The sequence below is a fragment of the Mus caroli genome, chromosome 7 (genome assembly GCF_900094665.2).
Source record: "Mus caroli chromosome 7, CAROLI_EIJ_v1.1, whole genome shotgun sequence".
Classification (NCBI taxonomy): Eukaryota; Metazoa; Chordata; class Mammalia; order Rodentia; family Muridae; genus Mus; species Mus caroli.
Genome location: NC_034576.1, coordinates 30,159,015 through 30,180,485, shown reverse-complemented (window position 1 = coordinate 30,180,485; position 21,471 = coordinate 30,159,015). Strand labels below are relative to the sequence as shown.

Genomic DNA, 21,471 nt, shown 5'->3' with positions numbered 1-21,471 from the left:
GGGGGGGGGGGGGGGGGGCAGAGGACAACTTGTCAAAGACATTTCTCTTTCTCCACTATGTTCTCTTTGGGGACTAAACTGAAGTCACTGGATTTGGTGGCAAGTGCTTTCACCCACTGAACCATCTGGAAGATCTTGTTTTGGTTTTTGAGACAGAGTCTCACTGTGTAGGCCTAATTGGCTTGGAACTCTCTGTGTGGACCAGGCTGGCCTCAGAGTCACAGAGATCTGCATCCCAAGTGCTGGGACTAATTTAAAATAATTTAAAAGGAGATATTAGTACTGCTCCTTAATGACATAAAAAGATAATGAATGGAGCTAGGAATGGCATGTGTCTATAATTTCAATACTTAGGAGGCAAAAGCAGGAAGATTCTGAGTTCAAAGCAAGTCTGAGCTACATAATGAATACAAAGGGCTGGGGATAGCTTAGTGGTAGAATGTTCTCCTAGAATGCATAAAGCCTTGAGTTCCATAGCCACAGAAAAGAAAGCAAAAACAAAAACATACTATAGCTACATGCACGTGTCTTTTCTATTCTGCATTCAGGTGTCACTTTCCATTACTGTGACAAGACATCATGGCCACAGCAACTCTTATGAAGGAAAGCGCTTAATTGAGGCTTACTTAGTCCACTGTCATCATGGCAGGGACCAAGTGTTCAAACACTCCAGTCTGTTGGGGCTATTTCTCACTCAACCCCTCCAGAATAACAATAAGGAAACACACAGGCCCTGGAATAGACGCCCACTGGAAAGTGGGGAGGGACCTTCCAACGACCTTCACATGCCTAAGTAGATATATACACTCAACATTTTCCTTATAAAGGAACCATTTAGGGCAGTGTTTCTCAACCTGTTGGCCCTAACCACCAGAAAACACATTTCCAAAGGTCTTAGGAACTGAGACACCACTCAGTAGAAAAGAAAAAAAAAAAAAAAAAAGCTACAGTTATAAAGTAGCAATGAAAAACAATGTTATGGTTGGGGAGGGGATTACAGCATGAGGAACTGTATTAAAGGGTCACAATGTTAGGCAGGTTGAGAACCACTAATTTAGGGGCTAGAGGGGTGACTAAGCCATCAAGAGCACTAGCTGATCTTCCAGAGGACCTAAGTTCAATTCCCAGTGCCTGCAGGAAAAGGTCATAACCTCTGTAACTCCAGTTCCAGGCAACCCAGTGCCCTCTTCTGGCCTCTGTGAGCACTGCACACACGGTGCACAGATATACATGCAGATAAAAACACAGATACGCATAAAAGACAAATATATAAATCTTAAATAAAAATAAAATAACTGTGATTCTTATGAGAATTAAAAGGAACAACTAAAAAGAACTAAAATATCACCCATGGTTGTGAAAACCAAGGACATTCAGCAGGAAACATCTGACGAGCTGTCTTCCAGAAAGTTTTCTAAGTCTAGGTTTGGGGGACTGATTTTAGTTTGTTTTGTTTTGCTGGTTTGTTTGTTTGGGGCCTTATTCTTTACACAGGGTCTCAGTACATTAGCAGATTCATTTACGTTTTTGCCAATAGTTTCTGCATGCAATACCTATAGCTGTTGCAATTTTTTATCCAATTATTATGATGTTATGTCACCACCCTTTGCCATCGACAGTCAGAGAAACAAACAAACTCGTGCCAGGTGTGGTGGTATACACTCTTAATTTCAGCATCCAGGAGGTGGAGGGAGGCAGATCTCTTGTGAGTTCAAGGTCAGCCTGGTATATAGCCAGTTCCAGGCCAGCAAAGACTACACCGTAAGACCCTGTCTCAAAAAATAAAAAGGGAAGAAGTCTAAGACACCATGCCATTGGTGGAGGACAGAGGGACAAACCACACCCCTCCGGGTCCAGCAGCAGGACCTCACATCAGTGTTTGCATTGGCTGAGTCTCAGGCTCCAGGCTGCCTGTGTGGACTGGTAATAGGTCTTTCTCAGTCACCACCTTTCTCTGCATCCTTTGCCCAGATCCCAGTTCAGACATTATTTCAGGTGTGGAAATATCTAAGCAAACCGATCCCTCTAGACTCTGACCATGAAGGCTTCTGGGTTGGGAAGAAGTGCTGGCTTGTCTATTAATGGAGACCCCTAGCACCAGATAGCTCTGGAGACTGGGCTTAGGTGAGGGCCAAGAGAAGAGCTGTGAGCATCCTGCGCCTGCTCATTACCTGTAGATGGAAGCCAAGGGACACTTGAGTCGAGCATTGCTGTTGGGTTTGTCCAGCAGATATGTGTCAAAGACGAAGTATGGCTGGCTGGTCTCCGTGGTGGTGTCGCAGGGCACCTGGCAGGCTTGTACCTGGAGTTCAGGCCTCAGGCGGCTGTTGGTCACCTTCTCTTCTCTCAGGTAGAGCCAGCAAGGCATGGGCTTTTCTTGGGGCTCCTCCACATAGCAGTAGCCTAGACGTTTGCGCTCACCGGGCTTTTGGCAACGGTTACAGTCTTGCCAAGGATCCCAGCGGGTAAAAACAAGAACCTTGCCTCCCAGGTTCATGCTCTCATTTCCCATGGGCTCTTGGCCCAGGTCTTTGTGAGTGATGTGCAACAGGGCTATGTTCTGGAAGTCAATCTCATATTCTACTAAACGGGCCTTGTGATTATCCAGGCAGCGGTAGAGGCCTGTCTGGGAAGGCTTAGGGTCAGACAACTGCAGGTCGCTCCCAGGCAGTACCCTCCCATCAGGCTTGGAGCTGACCAGGGACAGTCTGTCCTCTAAAGATGAAGAAAAATACCAAAGTGCTTTGGGATAGTTACACTGCAGTATCACGTCACTGCCTGAGAGCAGGGCATACTGACACACATTCTTGTAGGGACAGCTGATTAGTCTCTGGGCCCACAGCACGGGAAGAGAAAGACCAACCAGCCACAGAGTAGCCAGCATGGCCGACTAAACTAGGCAAGGAACTTCAGAACCTTCTTGGGTACTGTGACGTCACCCACAGAACGTGGGCACCACCAGCCCTGTGCACCGTGGTTCAGCAAGTTTCTTCACATGTACATCAAATATAACAACCTGGGCTGGAGAGATGGCTCAGCAGTTGAGAACACTGGTACCTTCTCCTGGGGACCTGGGATGGGACTCCCAGCACCCACATGGCAGCTCATAACTGTAATTCCAATCCCAGGGGATCTGATACCCTCTTCTGCTTCTGCAGGCACCAGATACACACGTGATGCACAGACCTATATGCAGGCAAACCGGTGACTATAAAATAAAAACTCAATAAAGGTGTGTGTTATCTATATAACTTAAAATGTCCCCAGGAAATAGAATTATTTGCTCTCCACACATCCAGTACACAAAGACACCGGTGTGCTTTCATACAGACATCCTCTAAAGTTCATATTTTGTGAATTTAATTAATTAATTAATTAATTTATTTATTTATTTTGGTTTTTCGAGACAGGGTTTCTCTGTGTATTCCTGGCTGTCCTGGAACTCACTTTGTAGACCAGGCTGGCCTCAAACTCAGAAATCCACCTGCCTCTGTCTCCCAAGTGCTGGGATTAAAGACGTGCGCCACCACCACCTGGCCGGTGGTATGAGTTTTGCTGGTACTGGAAACCTTAATGTTGATCTCACCGAACAAGAATAAAGACCATTACCCAAATTCTTTGGTCAAATGAGGCAAGTTTTATTTTCTGTCAGATGGGGCTATAGGTCTCTAAAGTGGAGTCTGAGAAAACCGCATCAAACCCAGGAGAAGGTGGGCTTTATACTAGCTCCAAAACTTCAAGGCCAGAGGGCTTTCAAGGGGTTTTGGTTATGTAGGACCTCGGAGGAACAGTTCAAAATTATTTGGCAGAGCATCTCATCAGGGTGGAGGTCACAGTATTTATAAGAGGTGGAACATGTGCAGGAAATGTGTCAAATCATGGTCAAACACCAGTTTTATAGAAATCAGGAATGACCTTGTAACAAGATGGCTCTTAATTCTTTTCTGAAGATTAATTTATTATATGTAAGTACACTGTAGCTGTCTTTAGACACACCAGAAGAAGCCATCAGATCTCATTACAGATGGTTGTGAGCCATCATGTGGTTGCTGGGATTTGGACTCAGGAGCTTCGGAAGAGCAGTCAGTGCTCTTAACCGCTGAGCCATCTCTCCAGCCCAGCTCTTAATCTTAAGATGGTGTCATGCTGGTCCACCACTGGAACATGGGACCCAGTTAGCAGGACTACAGCTGTGTCCTTAGGTCTATATTGTCCCTGTCCTCTTCCTGTCTGCCTCTCTGTGTCCTGGCCTCCAGGAAGCAAGCACTGAACTTGGTTCTGTGCCTCTCCCACCATGCAATGCAAGCCCCAGATGATGCAGCCCGCCAGCCGTGCCCAGAAACCTTTGAAACCATGAACCAAGATTTAAACAAATAAGCAAACAACACCCGTTTCTCACCGGCATGTGTCACAGAGATGGAAAGTACCTGACATGGGAATGGGACAAGGGCTTCGTGTCTATCAGAAGGGAGAGGGAGAGGTCCTGGTCTCTACTGTTCCTGAAGTCCAGCGGGAAGCCATGATGAGGGCCTCCTCTCCTGTAGTTAATAAAGACTCTCCAATCATCAACAAACTCCCCTTGGTGTAGCTGGGACCTACTGACTGGGACAGCCTAGATCACATAACCTAAGAAGCCCATTCTGGAATCTTAGCTTCGAAACTCCATTCTTTTCTCACTCTTTTATGCCCAGCACTGGCTAGTGGAGAGTGCTCCTCCTCAAGGGCCCCACAGATGCCATCTGCAACATTTGCTGTGGCAGGAGAAGGGGGGCAGGGTCTTGTTCCACACACTGGCTATTAAATGTTCTGGCCTGGGAGGGGGGGACCCTCCTCACTTTTGCTTATATGTTACTCACTATAATTGACAGGATAGCCCCAGCTAACTGCAGAAGGGCCAGGAAATGGAGGGATGGAATACTTGCTAAGCAATGTTCTCTTTGGGACGGAATAAGATAGGTGGTTAAAAACCTTATTAGTAAAATATCGGATGACAGTAAATGGTTTGAAGGGAGGAAAGTAGGCGAGAGAACTTGGGGATAAGCCTGCCCTGGGGTATATGCTGAGATTCTACTCTCAAGACTTCAACGTGGAAGATGTTATCTTTGGAGGCGGTAAAAATGTTGAGTGAAAGTGACTAGTGTGGGTTCTAATCAAAAACAGATTCTTTCTTTCCTATGTTGAAGATGATGACCAAGTTTTAGGTATTGGTAACATATTGATAATAATGACATCTACAAAACACAAAGTAACACATACCACTAGTTTAGGATTACACGTGGTAAAAATGACGGCGGTGGCAATTTCCTCTATTTTTGAAACCATGATTTTTTTAAGCCACATGGGAACAGGGTGAAATTTTATGAGACGCCTTTGCCTTTAAAAGCGGTCCTAGGGGAAATGGTAGCAGGTGTCCGCAGCAGGAAGGAAATTCTGGTAGCTAAAGCCAGACATATGTGAAAACCTGATCCAGGACCAGCTAGGCCAGTATGACTGAAGTCAACTAAGAAAAGTTGGCTGGGGAAGGTCAATCAGGCCAATGTACTTTGAATTTTGCTTGAGAGGGAACACAGCAAAGTTCTGAGCAGAAGAATGTGACCTGACACCACTTACAAAACAGAGAAGAAAATGGTAGGTTCCCAACTCACCAGGCAGTGGCCAGTTCAGTCTCCCAGAATGCGTTTCCCCTCGGCGCCACCAGGGAGCAGCAGTGTTGCGCTGAGAAGGAAGAGAGCTAAGCGCCCGGGGTGCAGGTGAGGCCTGGGAACCTTTGAACCGAAACAGATCTGTTGGTCTCCAGTCTTGGCTCAGAGCCTTTAATCATCAGAACTTCGAAGGCCTGACCAAGAGAGAGGGATACCCGAGGGGGAGGTGGAAAAGGAACCACAAGTTAGGAAATAAGGGAAGTAGGGAAACTGCCGAAGTACGACTGCAACTTTTTAAAAGGTGCAGTCCCCACGAGCGTCCCCTAGGGGGCCAGAGCATCTTTTCTAGTGCGATCTCATTGATTCCTCCAATCATTCAAATGGGGAGCCCAGAAAGACCGCAGCACTTCCCCCACCAGGGCGAGAGTGGGAAGGCAGGCTGCGTCACCGACATTCCCCTGGCAGCTGGGACCTGGCTCTGCTTGGCACCTCCCTACAGGGCGCACCTAGGCGGGTCCATCGGCTCCCGGGACAGGGGTGTGGACCAGCAGCGAACAGGTGCGCACAAGGCCCGGCCCCTCTCGGCAGATGGAGCACGCCCAGAGGGTCTCTGTCCTTAGGGAGTTCAGTCCTTTCAACTTTGACTAGAGCAACAGGTGGCTGCACAGGTCGCCTATGGTGCAGACGCCCTCCTGGCAAAGCGGTCACTTGGTTCAGGCCCTGGAGGCAGGAGCGCACCTGAGTCAGCCCACTTCCGGGGAGGGAGGTCCGCAAGGCCCGCCCCCGCCGCCCACCCCCAAGTCCAGCCCCCGGGCTCCCACCCTTGTGTACCTGGGCGGTTCCATTCCCGGGAGTGCGCAGGGGGTAGAGTGACCCAGAGAGCCACCGCGCGCCTGGTCAGTTGTCTCCGGGAAGCCGAAGGCATGAGCTTCGTCTAAGTTCATCTTGTAGGTTAGAACTCCCCCAGTGCGAGGAAAATGGACTTGGAATAGGGGCCGGGCGCAGCACGCACCCTTTTCGGCCCTGGTGCTCGCCGCGCCCCCTACTCTCTGGATACTTGGGAGGGGACGCGCGGGCACCGTCGCTGCTAGACGGCCGCGATGGCGCCGGCGGCCAGCGCGTGTGCTGGGGCGCCTGGCTCCCACCCGGCCACCATGATCTTCGTGTGTCTTTTTCTCATCATTTACTGCCCAGGTAAGGATTGGGGTCCCTGGTGCTGTGGGACGGCGGGAGGGCGCTACAGGAGGTGGATGGAGGGCTGTGGTTCTCACCACAGCCTTGGAGGGCCTTGGAGGACCCGAAACCAAGTGGTGGGGAGTCGTGGGTGATGGTTGGTGCGGGAGTGCAGATTAAAGATCTCCAGAACCCGCCTGGTTGAGGAGACCCCTGTGTGCCCAAGGAAGGGAGTTTCTTGTGGTGCCCAGTCCGGTCCTCCGCCTTTGTTGGAGATAACAGGAAGTGAAAACTCTGGGGATCTTAAGGCTGAGCCCTGTGTGGAGAAGGGGACCCTTTGTGGTCAGGAGCAAGGCCTCCCGATCATGAGATAGGCCTGCCATTGGGATCTTGGACGCACCTCAAGATTTCTAAGTGTTGGGGTAACGGGGAGAGGTCATTACCGGACAGGATCAGGCCTAGAGCTCGAGAGAGAAACAGTGCCCTGGCTTGGAGTGGGTGTGGAATTGGGGACTCCCCACCCCACCTACATCCCTGGTATCTGTAGAATGGACTTTTGAACCTTAAATCATCTTCCGCCTAGATTGTTGAATGTTAGCTTAGGTGGGGGCCTAGGGGTTCCATCTACGTTTGGATGTGCATTTTGAAGAGTCTCTGGGTAGGAGGATGTGGACAGAGTATTCTAGGGACCTAGCCCGGATGGCTACATACTTATCACTTTTCAGCCCCGGAGGTGTATAAAATGGGCATGATTATCAGATCTGCCTCACCAGTCTCGGGGATTAAGGAACAATATGCTAGGTGCTCTGAAAGACAGCATATACTGTCTAAGTGGTGTGGCTCATTGCTGTTGTGGTACCTCCCTGGGCTTGTCTATCCCTGCTAACTATACTCTTCTTCTCAGACCGTGCCAGTGCCATCCAGGTGACTGTGCCTGACCCCTACCACGTAGTGATCCTGTTCCAGCCAGTGACACTGCACTGCACCTACCAGATGAGCAACACCCTCACAGCCCCTATCGTGATCTGGAAGTATAAGTCGTTCTGTCGGGACCGTGTTGCCGACGCCTTCTCCCCTGCCAGCGTGGACAACCAGCTCAACGCCCAGCTGGCGGCTGGCAACCCCGGCTACAACCCCTATGTGGAGTGCCAGGACAGCGTACGCACTGTCAGAGTGGTGGCCACCAAACAGGGCAATGCTGTGACCCTGGGAGACTACTATCAGGGCAGGAGAATCACCATCACAGGAAGTATGTGGGGCAAGGCGGGAGGAGGCTCTGTGGGTGGTGGGAGTGAGACTGTTTGAGGGTCCTGTCCTAAATGGGCCAGTGAAGGAAAGGATCCTTCCATTTACCCACCTGTCCACCCACTCACCCATCCATGCATTCATGCATCCATTCACTTGCCTACCCACACATCCATCTACCCACATATCACCTATCCATCCATCTATATCCTTCCATCCCATTATCCCACAATAAAGCCCAGACTGTGTACCAAGTTTGTTCTAGGCTCTGGGAACATAGAAATAAAACCATCAAATCACCCTCTTACAGAGTTTAGGGTGTTATAAAGGAGACAGACTAAATATACAGTGTCAAAGGCTTGCGGATAAAACAACAAAAACTGAGTAGAGATTAAAGTGAGGATTTCTTATATAATACTAAATTGCCAGCAATAAGAAGTAATACTTTAACCAGCTGTTATAGCAAACCTATAACCGCGGCATTTACAGGGCTGAGGCAGAGGATCTGCCTCAAGACCAGCTGTATGCAGTGAGACCCAAGGCCTGCTTTAGTTTTGCCTGGAGTGGGTTAGCTCAGGTAGACCACACAGTAATTGAGTAACTCCATTTTATTGTTGTCATTTTTTCAGAGGTCCCTAGAGACAAGTGTCTTGCTGGAAGTTAACAGCTGAGTTTGAATGCCACCATTGTAGACCTCGTCTCCAATCATTCATTCATTCTTTTTGTTCTCTAATGGTACTAGAGATGGATGGAACTCTTGACTGTAGAATGTTCCCTCTGTCCCTGGCAGGGCGCAGGTGAAAAGCAGGGTCCCAAGGGATCGGACTTGCCTTGAATCCCCACGGAAACTCAGCTCTAAGCTTCCGCTGCCCGTGAAGCTGGGGAGAGAGGGCTTCTTGGGAACTCCCACTGGGCCTAATAATGATCAGGACATCATCAATACAGAGAAGTCCTTGAAGGCCGGCTGCAACTGGATGTGCAAAACTCAATAATGTCAGGATATATCCTGGGGGAAACCTCATAGCCCACAGCCTTCTAGCTGGCTTATCTCAGTAGTGGTACTTAAGTCCCAGTAGCCAAGACAGCCTCCCTCCTCTTCAGCTTTGAGGACAAGGTATTTAAGAGGTGGACCTCTCGGTTGGTATCCCAGAGCCCTCCTACTTTTTAAGAGTGAAAGTAAGTATAACCTGTCCCCAGCTACTCCGGAGGCTGAGACAGGGGTGTGTGAGCATATGTGTAGAAGTTCAAGGTTCAAGGCCATCATGGGCCACTTAGTGAAACCTTGTCTCCAATAGTGAAAAGAGGATTAGGATGTAGCTGGGTGGTACAGTGCCTGTCTAGTATGGTTGAATGGTTGGTAGAAAAAAAAAATAGATGCCCATCTCCCAGGGTCACCTTTACACTCCTCTTGCTTTGGGAGCTGTGGGTTATTATAGCAGAGGGCCTAGTGTTAACTTCTGCCAACTGCTTGGAGCTACTCCCTGCGCCCTCCCCCCCCCACCCCATTCTGAGCTGTCTGAACAGGACCCTGAGGGCCTCTGAAATCATGAGGCATCCCTTTACTGTGTGTAAATAAGGAGTCAGGACATAGGCCAGGCTCTGTTCCCACTGGAGACCAGTATCTTGGCCTCTCACCTCACACATGGAATCATTGCCCAGCCCCTGTGATCTTGGGGGCCAGCAGGGACCAGGAACAGGGTGTGCCCCACAGGAAGGAGGTAGGCCCAGGCCTCAGGAGTGATCAAAAGAAACCGGAAAGCCTTCCTTCTCATGGGTTCTGCAAACATCTGACGGGCCAAGTACAATATAGCAAGGCCCAGATCTGGTCCTGGAGGTCCCTGGTTTTAATGTCTGGCCTATGTAATCATTTCCCATGGCAGGGGGTTCCTGTTCACGCCTTCGGCTTTGGGAGAGGTCAGGAAGGAGTAATCAAAACCATAGGCCCATAGGAGAAGAACAGTTGGGTGGGCACCACAGCCAATGAGCTTTCCAACCAACCCGTGGGTCCCAGGTCCCTTTGAGCATTGAACATCTTGGTCCTACAAGAGCATTAACCGTGGGTGCTCCAATTCACAACACCCGACACCCACTGTTGGACCATAGTCACCTACGTGGGAAGTCATGAGTTCAGAGAGCAGTGCAGAAAAAAAAACAGGAATATTTAGGGCAGTCTTAAGGGTTCTGTGAAAGGCTGGTGTCTGCGATGGAGGGGGATCTGTGCATGACACAACCGCAATCAACAACGGCTAGAAGCCTGACCTTGGGCTGGGAGTAGTCTTTGCCTCGCCAAGGTTACCCCGGGCAGCTTTCCCAGAGCTGCGCAGCCCCACGCCTGGCACTTGCTGTCATTCCTAGGGCATTGCCCTTTATTCTGTTCTCATACTTCGGCCTCCTAAGTGCTAGGGTAAATACATCTGTGCCATCACATCTGTGCCACCACATCTGGCTCAAACTTTTGTTTTTATAGTTAGCAAACTACCATGAGTTCTAGGCCAGCCAAGACTCAAAAGAGAAAGTCAGCCAAAGAACTGAATATACCTTTTATGGAAAAAAAAAATTCCAAAACTAAAAAAAAAAAAAATTATTTAAATGAAGTAAGAGGTAGCCTTGTTTTTTAATTTTATGTGTCTCCTTGGCCTAGCGCAGTAGAAGCAAGAATTTCCAAGCAGCTTTGGTCGGCTATGAGGTCACATGTCACATGGAAAACTCTTTTGAATGTTCCTGAGAGGTTAAGGGGGAAGGCTGTAAAATAAGGTGGCCTCAGGATCCCCTGCAAGGGCCAGGGAACTCCAGGGTACCCCGCACCCCACCCCACCCCCGCCACACTGAGAATCTCTGCTTTCTAAGGAGGGTTCATTACGCGCTTCCTAGAATATTCAGTGCATTCTCTGGTTTTTGTTCATTGCGGCCCAGGGGTTGAGGTGGTCTCACTGTAGTTAGTCCAGGCTGGCTTCAAGCTTTCTGTCTTTCTACCTTAACCTCCCCAGAGCTGGAGACATCTGCCGCCATACCCTCAGCCATGTTGAATGCCACATGAATAGATCTGGTGTTTATTTGATAACCAGATGGCTAGAATCTTGGGACAAGCAATGCAAGCTAAGGAGAGGGACAGCCTTCCACAGAATCAGAGTTGGCTGAGGCTGACTCCGTTCTTCTGCCATAATGTTTGTCAGAGGTGAAGACAGAATTAGCATGGGAGCAGGGTGAACAGCTTCAGTGGGCAGGAGATGGAAGTTGAGGTAGCCAGGGGGTGCTTCTCCAGGTTTAAGCTTGACTAACCGAAGGAACCTACCTGGAGGGACACAAAAGATGAGCTGAAGGCCACTGAGATCATGGGGGTAACATTGACTAGCTAGTATCCAAAGAACCTGTTGAGGACTTTGCGGGCCTGGGGACTGTGCTTGGCATGATCTGGGTAGATTCTGGAAAGGGCTTGCTTTCTCAGGAAACGTTAGCACTTAATAGCTGGTGTCTCAGTGGGTACCTCGGATTTAGGCACCCAAAGTTAACTGCTATCATGGGTGTGGTGGGCAGGTTGTCATACAGGCTCCTGGGCCCATGGGATCAGGTGACAGGCAGGTCATCAGGAGCCTGTGGCAGAGAAGACCAAGGTTATGACCCTCTGGGATTCTGTTGGCTAAGACACTAAGATAGAGTCTCCAAACAGAGGCTTCCCTGTCCCAGCCTGCTAGGTTGATTAAAGGATGTAACTAATTAGGGCCTGAGGAGTATAGAGGAAAACCGGATGTGCTAAAAGACTTTCATTAGTGGTGTAATTAGCAGGCACCTTGCCTGGGGCTGCTTCAGACCAGCGCGTCCCCAAGCCCTGGGACTGACCTGGAATGTGGGGACAGAAAAGGAGGAGATGGGCTTGAAACTGGGAGTATCTGGGAGTGTCGCTGGCTCTCCCACACCCACTCCTTGGTGCGCAGGCATCTCCTATCTGGGATCTGGCCTAGTTAGCTTGGTTGCCTAGCTTTGTACACCACCCCCAAGGCTTGATGATGGGAGATCAGACTTGGCTTGGTAAGAAGCAAGTGTCTAGGATGAAAGCAACAGGTTCTGGAGGCAGGACTGTCCTCACCACTGGCTGGATTATGTCATTGCTCCACACCAGATGTCTCACCCCCCAAACCACAATGATCGTTATGTTCACCTCCTAGACTTGGTTTGGGTTTCTTTGTTTTATGTCAGTCCTGGGGATCTAAGTCAGGCACTCTGTGTGCTAGGCGAGCATTCTACCACGGAGCCACAGACCTAGCCCATGTTTCTTTATTTTGAGAGAGGATCATACATACATACATAGCCCAGACTGTTGTTCAGCTTGAGACTATACTGCCTCAGCCTCTTGAGTGCAGGATGAGCAGCAGCCTATGCCACTGTGAGTAGCACCCAGACAGAACAGTACCTAAAAAATAGTGTGCTCCTGGATGAATGGTTTCATTTTAGCTGGTAGGTACTTGTCTGAAATCGCAGCACTTGGGAAGTTGAAGTGGGAGGGTTTTTTAGTTCAAGGCCAGCCTGGGACACAATGAGATACTGTATCAAACAAAACCTAATGATTTGATACTTATTTCTAGGTGTAATTGTTTTTTTTTGCCTGTTTATGTCTGTGCCTGCCTGGTGCCTGGGGATGTCAGGGAGGAGATTGGATCCCCTGGAACTGGAGTTAGAGATGGTCGTTAGCGTCATGTGGGTCCTGGGAGCTGAACCCTGGGTCCTTAGCAAGAGCAACAAGGGCTCTTAACTGATGATCCATCTCTCCAGCCCCAACCAATGATTTACTTTTGCTCCCTCCTTAAGATGTAGGGGGCTCAGCCCCTGATGATCTTAAGAGTACCCTCCCTGCGCTGCCTTTACACTGTCTCCTCCTGACCCAGATGCGGACCTGACCTTCGAGCAGACGGCCTGGGGAGACAGTGGAGTGTATTACTGCTCCGTGGTCTCAGCCCAAGATCTGGATGGGAACAACGAGGCATACGCAGAGCTCATTGTCCTTGGTGAGTGAGGCTGGGCTCAGAGGGTGCTGGGAGCAGGGGAGCGGGAGCTGGTATGCTCTTTGTCCACTCTTGTGTGTCCACCCTCTGTCATCCAGCTGGGCCCTGTCGCCTGCTTTGCTCCTTCCCTTGCGGCACTGTCAGTCACTTGGGCTTCTCCATGCCCTGCATCCCAGATAGGACCCTTCCTAAATCTCAGGCATTTTAAACCAGCCAGAGTCAAAGTTAGAGTGAGCTGAGGAATCTACCTCTAGCCAGTCTCTGGTTCTAAACTACACGGAGGCAGGCGTGGTGGCTTATGCTTTTAATGCTAGCACTTGGAGGCAGAAGCAGAGGCAGGTGCATCTCTGAGTTTGAGGCCAGCCCAGTCTACATAGCAAGTTCAAGGACAGACAGAGCTACAAAATAGCGAGACCCTGGGCAGAGTTAATTGGTAGTAGGAACTAACCTGGTGTGGGGGTCTGTTGTTTTGGGTTCCTATGGAAAGTAGTGGCGCGGTCACATGAAATCAGTAACCTTTTCACTGTCCAGGGCTACTTAGAATACCTGGTAAAAAAGTATGTTATAGTGCAAGTTGTTATATTGTCACTGAGGAGATAACAGCCGAAAACAAGACTGTACATATTTATTAAAGTCACATATTTTGAAAGGGTGGTGGCCCATTTGAGAGGCTGAGTCAATACAATCAAGAGCCCGAGACCAGGGGCTGGAGAAGTAGCTCAGCGGTTAAGAGCACTGTCTGCTCTTCCAGAGGTCCTGAGTTCAAATCCCAGCAGCCACATGGTGGCTCACAACCATCTGTAATGGGATTCGATGCCCTCTTCTGGTGAGTCTGAAGACAGCTGCAGTGTACTCATATAAATACACCTTTAAAAAAAAAAGTTCTAGGCCAACCTTGAGCCACGTAGTCCCTTTCAGAATGACCTAGGCTACACTGAATTCCAGGCTAATCTGAGCTACACAGTGACTTTCTAGCTAGTGTAGGCTAGCTGTTTAAAAAGGGAGTAGAAGGGAAATTTTCTTTTTAACATTTCCAATGTATTCTGGCTCTGGAAGTCTAGCTATATACCTAAGGCTGGACCTACCTTCCTACCTTCTGCCACATCTCCAGGGTCACAGTATACCCTGAGTCCCTTGTCCAAGCACAAATTTGTCTTTTGCCCTGGGGGGGGGGGGCGGTTGTATGCGACTTAAGCAGTGTGTGAAAGTTTTGAGTGCGTCTAAAACATGGCAGGGGTAGGGTAGAGTGTCCTCAGGGTCTCCAGTCTGGCCAGGTGGCTTCCTTGCCTAGACCAATCAGAAACCGGCTCGTAGTCTTTCATGCCATGTGCTGGATGCCAGAGAAGCTTCAGCTGTGCAGTGCCATCCTCGTGTGTAAACAAGTGTCTGGTGGGAACAGGTCCAGAGGGCTCAGGCCACAGCCCAAAGGGCAAATGGTGGGCTCTTCCCTCCGATGACCTTGGGACCTCTGCTGGCATGTACTATCAGCAGTTCTTGGAACCACCGAGGGGCCTCATGAGTTCTGTGCCATGTTTGTGGTTTCTACCTAGTTGTTATCAGTATTAAAATTAAACTTGGATTTTTTTCTTAAATGGGGTCTCGCTGTATAGCCCAAATTGGCTTAAAGTGGCAACCCCCGTATCCCCAGTATCTCGACCCTCTCGAGTGCTTAGATTATAATTATAGCATGTGTCACTACAACTTGTTGAAACTCAGAAGCTTTTAAAATCCCAAGATAACTCAACTGGGAGATGTTAGTTATCAAGGTGGTAGTGTTGGTGTGTGAGGGAGGGAGCCGGTGCAAGCCCAGCTGTGCTCTCCCAGGAAGAGGGAGTGTACCTACTGTCATGATACAAAGTTTTGGCTTCTTGAAGGAAGTTTTTGTTTCTTATTTATTATGAGCCAGAGTCCCATGTAACCTTCAATTGATTATGTAGCTAAGGCTATTTTAAACTCCTAGTGTTCCTGCCTCACCCACCAAGTGCTGGGATTAGAGATATACATCACCACGCCCAGCTGCCAAGGGCACATACTCTGTTGAGAAGTGTGTTGGTGTGGAGTGTGAGTGTGTATCTGTGTGTATATGCACACTCTCCCGATACAATGCTTGTTGGGCACGGGGCCTCTACCATGCCCTAGAGAAGGGTCTTGAAACTTACATGGGCGACCTGATTTGTGAACAGAACTCAGATCTTCCTGGGTCACGGAACCAGGTCCATCTATGACTTTAATGTGCCTTCATGGCCCTTTACTGCACTGAAAATAATACTGTGGGCTGGAGTGTAGCTGGGTAGTGAAGTACATGCTTAGCATTAATGAGGTCTTGGGTTCAAGTCCAAGCACTTCAAAAATAGATACATTGTATTTTACAATTGTGTCACTATAAAGAATTCATTGTGATATACTTGGTATCATTTTTTTTTGTACTTTACTATTTAACTTTTAATATGTTTATTCTTTGATAATTTCATACAGGTATGTTTTGGTTATATGCATGTACATAACCCACTCCCTACCTCCAACTTGCCCCAGAACACCGAACACGTTCCCATTCCAAATTCATTCCTTTTTTTTTTTTTTAATAGCCTACTGAGTCCAGTTATTATTGACTCTATGCTCATGGGTATGGGGCCATTCACCGGAGTATGGGCAAACCTACCAGTAGCCACAGATTCCCCTTGTAGCCATAAATTGCCCAAAGTTCCTCATTTTGAGCCCTGAGGGGTGGCTCATGCCTATAATCCTAGAATTCAGGAGGCTGAGGCAGGATTGCTTCAAGTTCAAGACCAACCTGAACTACAGTGTGAGACTGTTTAAAATAATAACTTTTTGGTGGGCTCTAGGGTTTACATACTTCGCCTAAGAGGACCTGTGTACGTGGGAGAGATGGAGTGCGAGGCTGAGGTCAGACCCTTAGCATCCATGGTGTATGTGATGGGGCTCCTGTGGCAGGGTGGAAGGTATATACCTCTGGCCTGGACTGTCCTAAGTCACCATTGTCTCCTTTGCTGTTTGGGACATGTTTTCCACTGACCAGTTGAAGCTAGCTGGTCTTAAGGGCAGTGGCTTGGGCTGGCGATGGCCAACATAATCTTGTTTCTTTTTTTGTCCCTCCAGGCAGGACCTCAGAAGCCCCTGAGCTCCTACCTGGTTTTCGGGCGGGGCCCTTGGAAGGTATGGGGTGGAATCCCTGGTGGGGCTTCTCTTGCCCCCCATAGACTGCTTCTGTTTCTAGTTACCCTCCCTACCCCCTAACTACTTCTCGCTGGAGACCTCCACTAAACCTACCCCATTCTGTGACATCTAGTGGCCTGGCTGTGGGCTTGGGGTGGTCTGGGCTGGTTGAAGAGGTTCTGGGGCATAGGCAAAGGACTCGAGTGACTGGCGCCTGCTGTGTTCTTCTGGGTATGGGCTGTGGCTCTTTCCCCTCCTGAAGGCTACTGTTTGTGTTGCTCCAGCCAGACTCCCTCTTGCTCTGTGCTTTGTCTATTTAAACTCAAGATAAGGTCTCTGATGTGGGGACTGAAGCAGGCTGTCCTGGGGTATCCCTCTGTTGCTACGCCCTAGTCTTGGGCACAGAGAACCAAGCTGTAGTTGCAGGTTCTCTGAGGAGCTTTGCAGATAGTCCCCTGTCCCAGCGCTGGCTCCATAGCACCCTGTGAAGACTGGGTGCCCTGCCCATCCCTGTTATTCCTCAGCCCACCCAGCTCAGGGACCATTCTCCTTCTTCTGCAGATTGGCTCTTTGTGGTCGTGGTCTGCCTGGCAAGCCTCCTCCTCTTCCTCCTCCTGGGCATCTGCTGGTGCCAGTGCTGTCCCCACACCTGCTGCTGCTATGTCAGATGTCCCTGCTGCCCAGACAAGTGCTGTTGCCCTGAGGCCCGTAAGTGCCCCTCACCTGCTGCCCCCACTGGAACTCTGCTGGGCACATTAGCCCGCCTTCCAGATTTGGAGAGTAAGGCAGTGTGCACAGTAGACCGTGTAGAACCTGTTACTTTCCATCACTGTCCATTTACTTCAGCTTTTAATTTCCTGTATTTTGAGGCTTCTCTTATTCTCGCGTTGGGGATTGAAGCAAGGGCCCTGTGCATAGTAGGCAAACACTGCCACTGAACTACAGCCCTAACTCGTGAGGTTTTTCCTTTGAGAGGTTAGTTTTATGGCTGTGGCTCAAAAATAAAACCACCAAAAATAATCATGCCCAACATTCCAAGATATTATTGTAGATAATATCACTGGAAGGTAGAGCTCCCATTAAAAAACAAACTCTAGGTGGGTGTTCTTAGGCAATCCTAGCGGTGTGGAAAGATAGACAGGAAGATCGAAGTGTGAGGCTAGCCTGGGCTACACAGGATCCTGTCTCAAACAAAGCATAAACCTCACGTGGAAAGGTAAGTTTGTAAGCTAAGCAACACACAACCACACATCTTGTGTAGAGCCTCTGTATTAGATACATCCCTCACATCCAAGTGGGTACCTGTGGAGGGCTGGGAATAGGAACTGAGTAGAATCAAGACGTAGATAAATAAAGCAGTGGAAGAGAGGATAAGAAAATGGGTAATTCCATCTCCCAGTGCCCTTTAATTCCCCCTGGGAGGCTGTCTGGGTACCCCTGTACCCTGGTACATTGCCCACAGAAGAGAACGGGCCAAGTGGGGCTTGGAGGCCAGCTAGGTACCTGATGGGCTGATGAGGTTATAGCAGAGCTCTGCACAACAGGAACTTGGAGGTTTGCATGTGGATAGCATTTGGTGGGACCCACATAGCATGCACCACACCTGCCCCTGTTGGACAGTGCTATGAGCTGATACACAGGTCGGGTGGGGGTGGGGGGGGCTTGTTGTACACTCTGTGTGTGACCTGAAAGCCAAGCTCCCATCTCTATTAGGGTCCCAACTTCTTGGCTACACTGAGAGACAACTGTGAAGGTGCCAGGATGAAGCAGCCAAGCTGTATGCTTGAGCCACTACTCTCAAGGAGAAGCCTTCTGTGCTCTTACTGACTGTGCTAACATGGGCTGTGGGTCCATATTATAGATGTGGGGGAACCCCAGGAGCTGTGAGCACTAAGACTGGAGCTGGGTCCATCTACTCCACTGTCACATACCTAGGAATCCAATGCTTCCCATGGGAGTTTCTTCCTGTCTTCTCTGCCCCAGTTCCTTACTGCCTTATAGGAAGTATCAGCCTGCTGCTAATTATAACCCAGCCAGTCAATTAATGAAGGGACTCCTCATGGAGAGAGCTGAGCACTTAAGTTTTCTGCTCCCAAATTAGAGGAAGCCTGTAGGGTTCCGAGAAGAGTCCAGTAACTTTTGTATTGAACAACCATGCTTAGCAAGCACTCTGCCACTGACCTACATCCCAGGCCTCTTTTTACATATTTCAAGACTGTCTTCCTAACTCAAGCTGGCTGGCCTTAAAACTCTGGAGCCCTTCAAGACTGGAGAGATTACCTGGGTGTGGTAGAGCACACCTTTGGCCCTGGCGCTCTGTGCGTTCGAAGCTAGCCTGGTCTACAAAGCAAGTTCCAGGACAAGCCTGGGCCGTAACACTGAGAAACCATGCCTTGAAAAAGCAAAGAGCTCAGAGGTTAAAACAAACAAACAAACAAACAAAAACACTTGCTTCCATAAAAAGGGCCAGAATTTGATTCTCAGTTCAGCACTTCCCACTTCAGGGCTATCTTATTCCTCTGGCCTCCACAGGCACCTATACTCATATGTGCATATCCATGTCCACAACCCCCAACACACACACACACACACACTGGAAATCTTAAAAAAAAAAAAAAAGTCCATGGCTGGTAAGATGGTTGGTTCAGTTAGTAAAGGCAGCAGCTTCAAGCCTGCAGAGGGAGTCTGATCCCTAGGACCCCTGTGGTGGATGGAGAGCAAATTTCTGCAAGTGAATGAATGTGAATAGTAATGATGGTGAGAACACCCAGCCTCTAGCCTGAGAACAGTTCACCCTTGAACTGTCAAGCGAGTAAAGACAGTAGTTAGAAACCTGGAAGGGACTATATTACTCTAGGGTGCAGGCAAGGTAATTTCTGGGGCTCCCGTGTGTCTGCCTTACTCCACTTACTACATCTGGGAGGTAACAGGATGTTATGGACCCAACAGACTTGACTTTCCCACAGTATAGGCTAGGCTGCCCCAGCTTATGGGGACAGTAGCTAGCCCAGAACAGGGGCTTTATGTAAAGAGACTTTGCCTACTAATGCCTTTAGATACAGACCTGCCCTTCTTGGTTTGTATGACGGCTGAGGCAGGAGGATCTCAAGTTCAAGGTTTATCTTAGGTTTCTTCCTCAGCCACTTAGGAGTCCTTGTCTCAAGAAGGGGGGAAGGGGCTGAAGTTGGGAATGTAGTTCAGTGGAAAGACACCTAGTCCTAGTACCCAAACACAGACGACTACTCTGGATTTTTACATGAAATCTTTCCCTTGTCAGTTGTTGGCAAACCACCATGTATGGATTGGGCCTCTGATGTATCAGTGTACACCGCTGTTCTCAACTCCATGAGAAGTCAGATAGGATGTAGGGTGAAGGCTGTGTCCCTAGTCTAGAGTACTGCAGGGGTGGTATGGAGGGCAGAACCATGTCCCAGAATCCCATTCCAGCATGGGGCCGCACAGCGTCTGATCATGCTCATGCCATTCTGCCTTCCCAGTTTATGCTGCTGGCAAAGCAGCCACCTCAGGTGTGCCAAGCATCTATGCCCCCAGCATCTATACCCACCTCTCTCCTGCCAAGACCCCACCACCTCCGCCTGCCATGATTCCCATGCATCCTCCCTATGGGTACCCTGGAGACTTTGACAGGACTAGCTCAGGTGAGGCCTTGGGGAATCCAGACAAGAGGTGGGATTGGGCTGGAAGGGAGCATGGGAGATTGGGAGTGCCCAACTCTGCTCCAAATAGCAATCGTCACTGATAACCAGTCTCTATTAGTTGGTGGCCACAGCTCCCAGGTTCCCCTGCTGCGGGAAGTGGATGGCAGTGTATCTTCAGGTAAGATGCTGTGATTTTGAAGGGGTCATGCCTGGAGGGTTGATTCACATGCACATCCCCTCTCAAACTAATCACCTTGTTCCTCTCCTCAGAAGTACGAAGTGGCTACAGGATCCAGGCTAACCAGCAAGATGACTCCATGAGGGTCCTATACTATATGGAGAAGGAGCTAGCCAACTTTGATCCTTCCCGGCCTGGCCTTCCCAATGGCCGAGTGGAACGGGGTGAGCTGCAGACCTGAGTCTAAAGGGGATGAAGCATACTTGCCTGTGGTGCTCCCAGGGGAGGGTGTGAGTGTATGGGTGACAAGATTGGACCTGTCTTAGTACCAGTGATATCTCCCTTCTCTACAGCCATGAGTGAAGTAACCTCCCTCCATGAAGATGACTGGCGATCTCGGCCTTCCAGGGCTCCTGCCCTCACACCCATCAGGGATGAGGAGTGGAATCACCACTCCCCTCGGAGTCCCAGAACATGGGAGCAGGATCCCCTTCAAGAACAGCCAAGGGGTGGTTGGGGGTCCGGGCGGCCTCGGGCCCGCTCTGTGGATGCTCTAGATGACATCAACCGGCCTGGCTCCACTGAATCAGGACGGTCTTCTCCCCCAAGTAGTGGACGGAGAGGACGGGCCTATGCACCTCCGAGAAGTCGCAGCCGGGATGACCTCTATGACCCCGACGATCCTGGGGACTTGCCACATTCCCGAGATCCCCACTATTATGACGATTTGAGGTCTAGGGATCCACGTGCTGACCCCAGATCCCGTCAGCGATCCCGCGATCCTCGGGATGCAGGCTTCAGGTCACGGGACCCTCAGTATGATGGGCGACTCTTAGAAGAGGCTTTAAAGAAAAAGGGGTCTGGGGAGAGAAGGCGAGCTTACAGGGAGGAAGAAGAGGAAGAGGAGGGCCACTATCCCCCAGCACCTCCGCCTTACTCAGAGACTGACTCGCAGGCCTCGCGGGAGCGCAGGATGAAAAAGGTGAGCCTAGACCCTTTGACTTCAGATCTTCAGGACGCCTCTTCCTCCAGCCCGTACAGTTAACACTTTTTCTTTTCTCCTTTTGCAGAATTTGGCCCTGAGTCGGGAAAGTTTAGTCGTCTGATCCCACGTTTTGTTATGTAGCTTTTATACTTTTTTTTTAAATTGGAATATTGATGAAACTCTTCACCAAGCCTAATAAAATGTCTGATCACAAGATCTAAGCCTCTTGGTTTGCTGAGTTGGGAGGAGGGGGACCAGCAAAAGAAGGGGCCAGACAGGCCTTTAGCCTTCTCAGTAGCCAGCCGCCTAGAGTACGTGCCCCTTGCCGCCTCCGCCCTGCCCCGCCCCGACGTGCGCATGCGCCCTCGGGAGCGCGCAACCCGGCTCCCCTTCCTCCCGACTCCTATACGACCTACTT

General features: G+C 49.7%; 2 protein-coding genes across 4 annotated transcripts in view; one reads left to right on the top strand and one right to left on the bottom strand.

The window, feature by feature from the left end:
* Nucleotides 1-2,909, bottom strand: part of Fam187b (family with sequence similarity 187 member B) — a 13,556-nt gene extending 10,647 nt beyond the window's left edge. The window contains exon 1 of the mRNA XM_021166627.1: nt 2,172-2,909. Within this exon, the coding sequence (XP_021022286.1) occupies nt 2,172-2,884 (713 nt within the window). The 5' untranslated portion in view covers nt 2,885-2,909. The remainder of the gene's footprint in view (nt 1-2,171) is intronic.
* A 3,537-nt stretch (nt 2,910-6,446) lies between these two features.
* Nucleotides 6,447-21,269, top strand: Lsr (lipolysis stimulated lipoprotein receptor). 3 transcript variants are annotated; one of them, XM_021166604.1, is made up of 10 exons: nt 6,447-6,836; nt 7,720-8,064; nt 12,941-13,060; nt 16,175-16,231; nt 16,793-16,939; nt 19,729-19,890; nt 20,009-20,068; nt 20,161-20,292; nt 20,422-21,050; nt 21,139-21,269. In XM_021166604.1, exons 1-10 carry the CDS (start codon nt 6,743-6,745, stop codon nt 21,172-21,174), a joined length of 1,782 nt encoding a protein of 593 aa, XP_021022263.1. In that variant the 5' UTR covers nt 6,447-6,742; the 3' UTR covers nt 21,175-21,269. The 3 variants fall into 3 exon arrangements, with proteins under 3 accessions (XP_021022263.1, XP_021022264.1, XP_029335575.1); XM_021166605.1 differs by lacking the exon at nt 16,175-16,231; XM_029479715.1 differs by lacking the exons at nt 16,175-16,231; nt 16,793-16,939.
* The last annotated feature ends 202 nt before the right edge of the window (nt 21,270-21,471 follow it).

What these genes read in the sequence shown, in the direction of transcription:
- Lsr (XM_021166604.1), top strand. Translation starts at nt 6,743, where the DNA reads ATGGCGCCGGCGGCCAGCGCGTGTGCTGGGGCGCCTGGCTCCCACCCG. An exon ending in TCTCATCATTTACTGCCCAG is followed by an intron (nt 6,837 to 7,719) that starts GTAAGGATTGGG and finishes TCTTCTTCTCAG; the next exon opens with ACCGTGCCAGTGCCATCCAG. An exon ending in GGGAGCGCAGGATGAAAAAG is followed by an intron (nt 21,051 to 21,138) that starts GTGAGCCTAGAC and finishes CTCCTTTTGCAG; the next exon opens with AATTTGGCCCTGAGTCGGGA.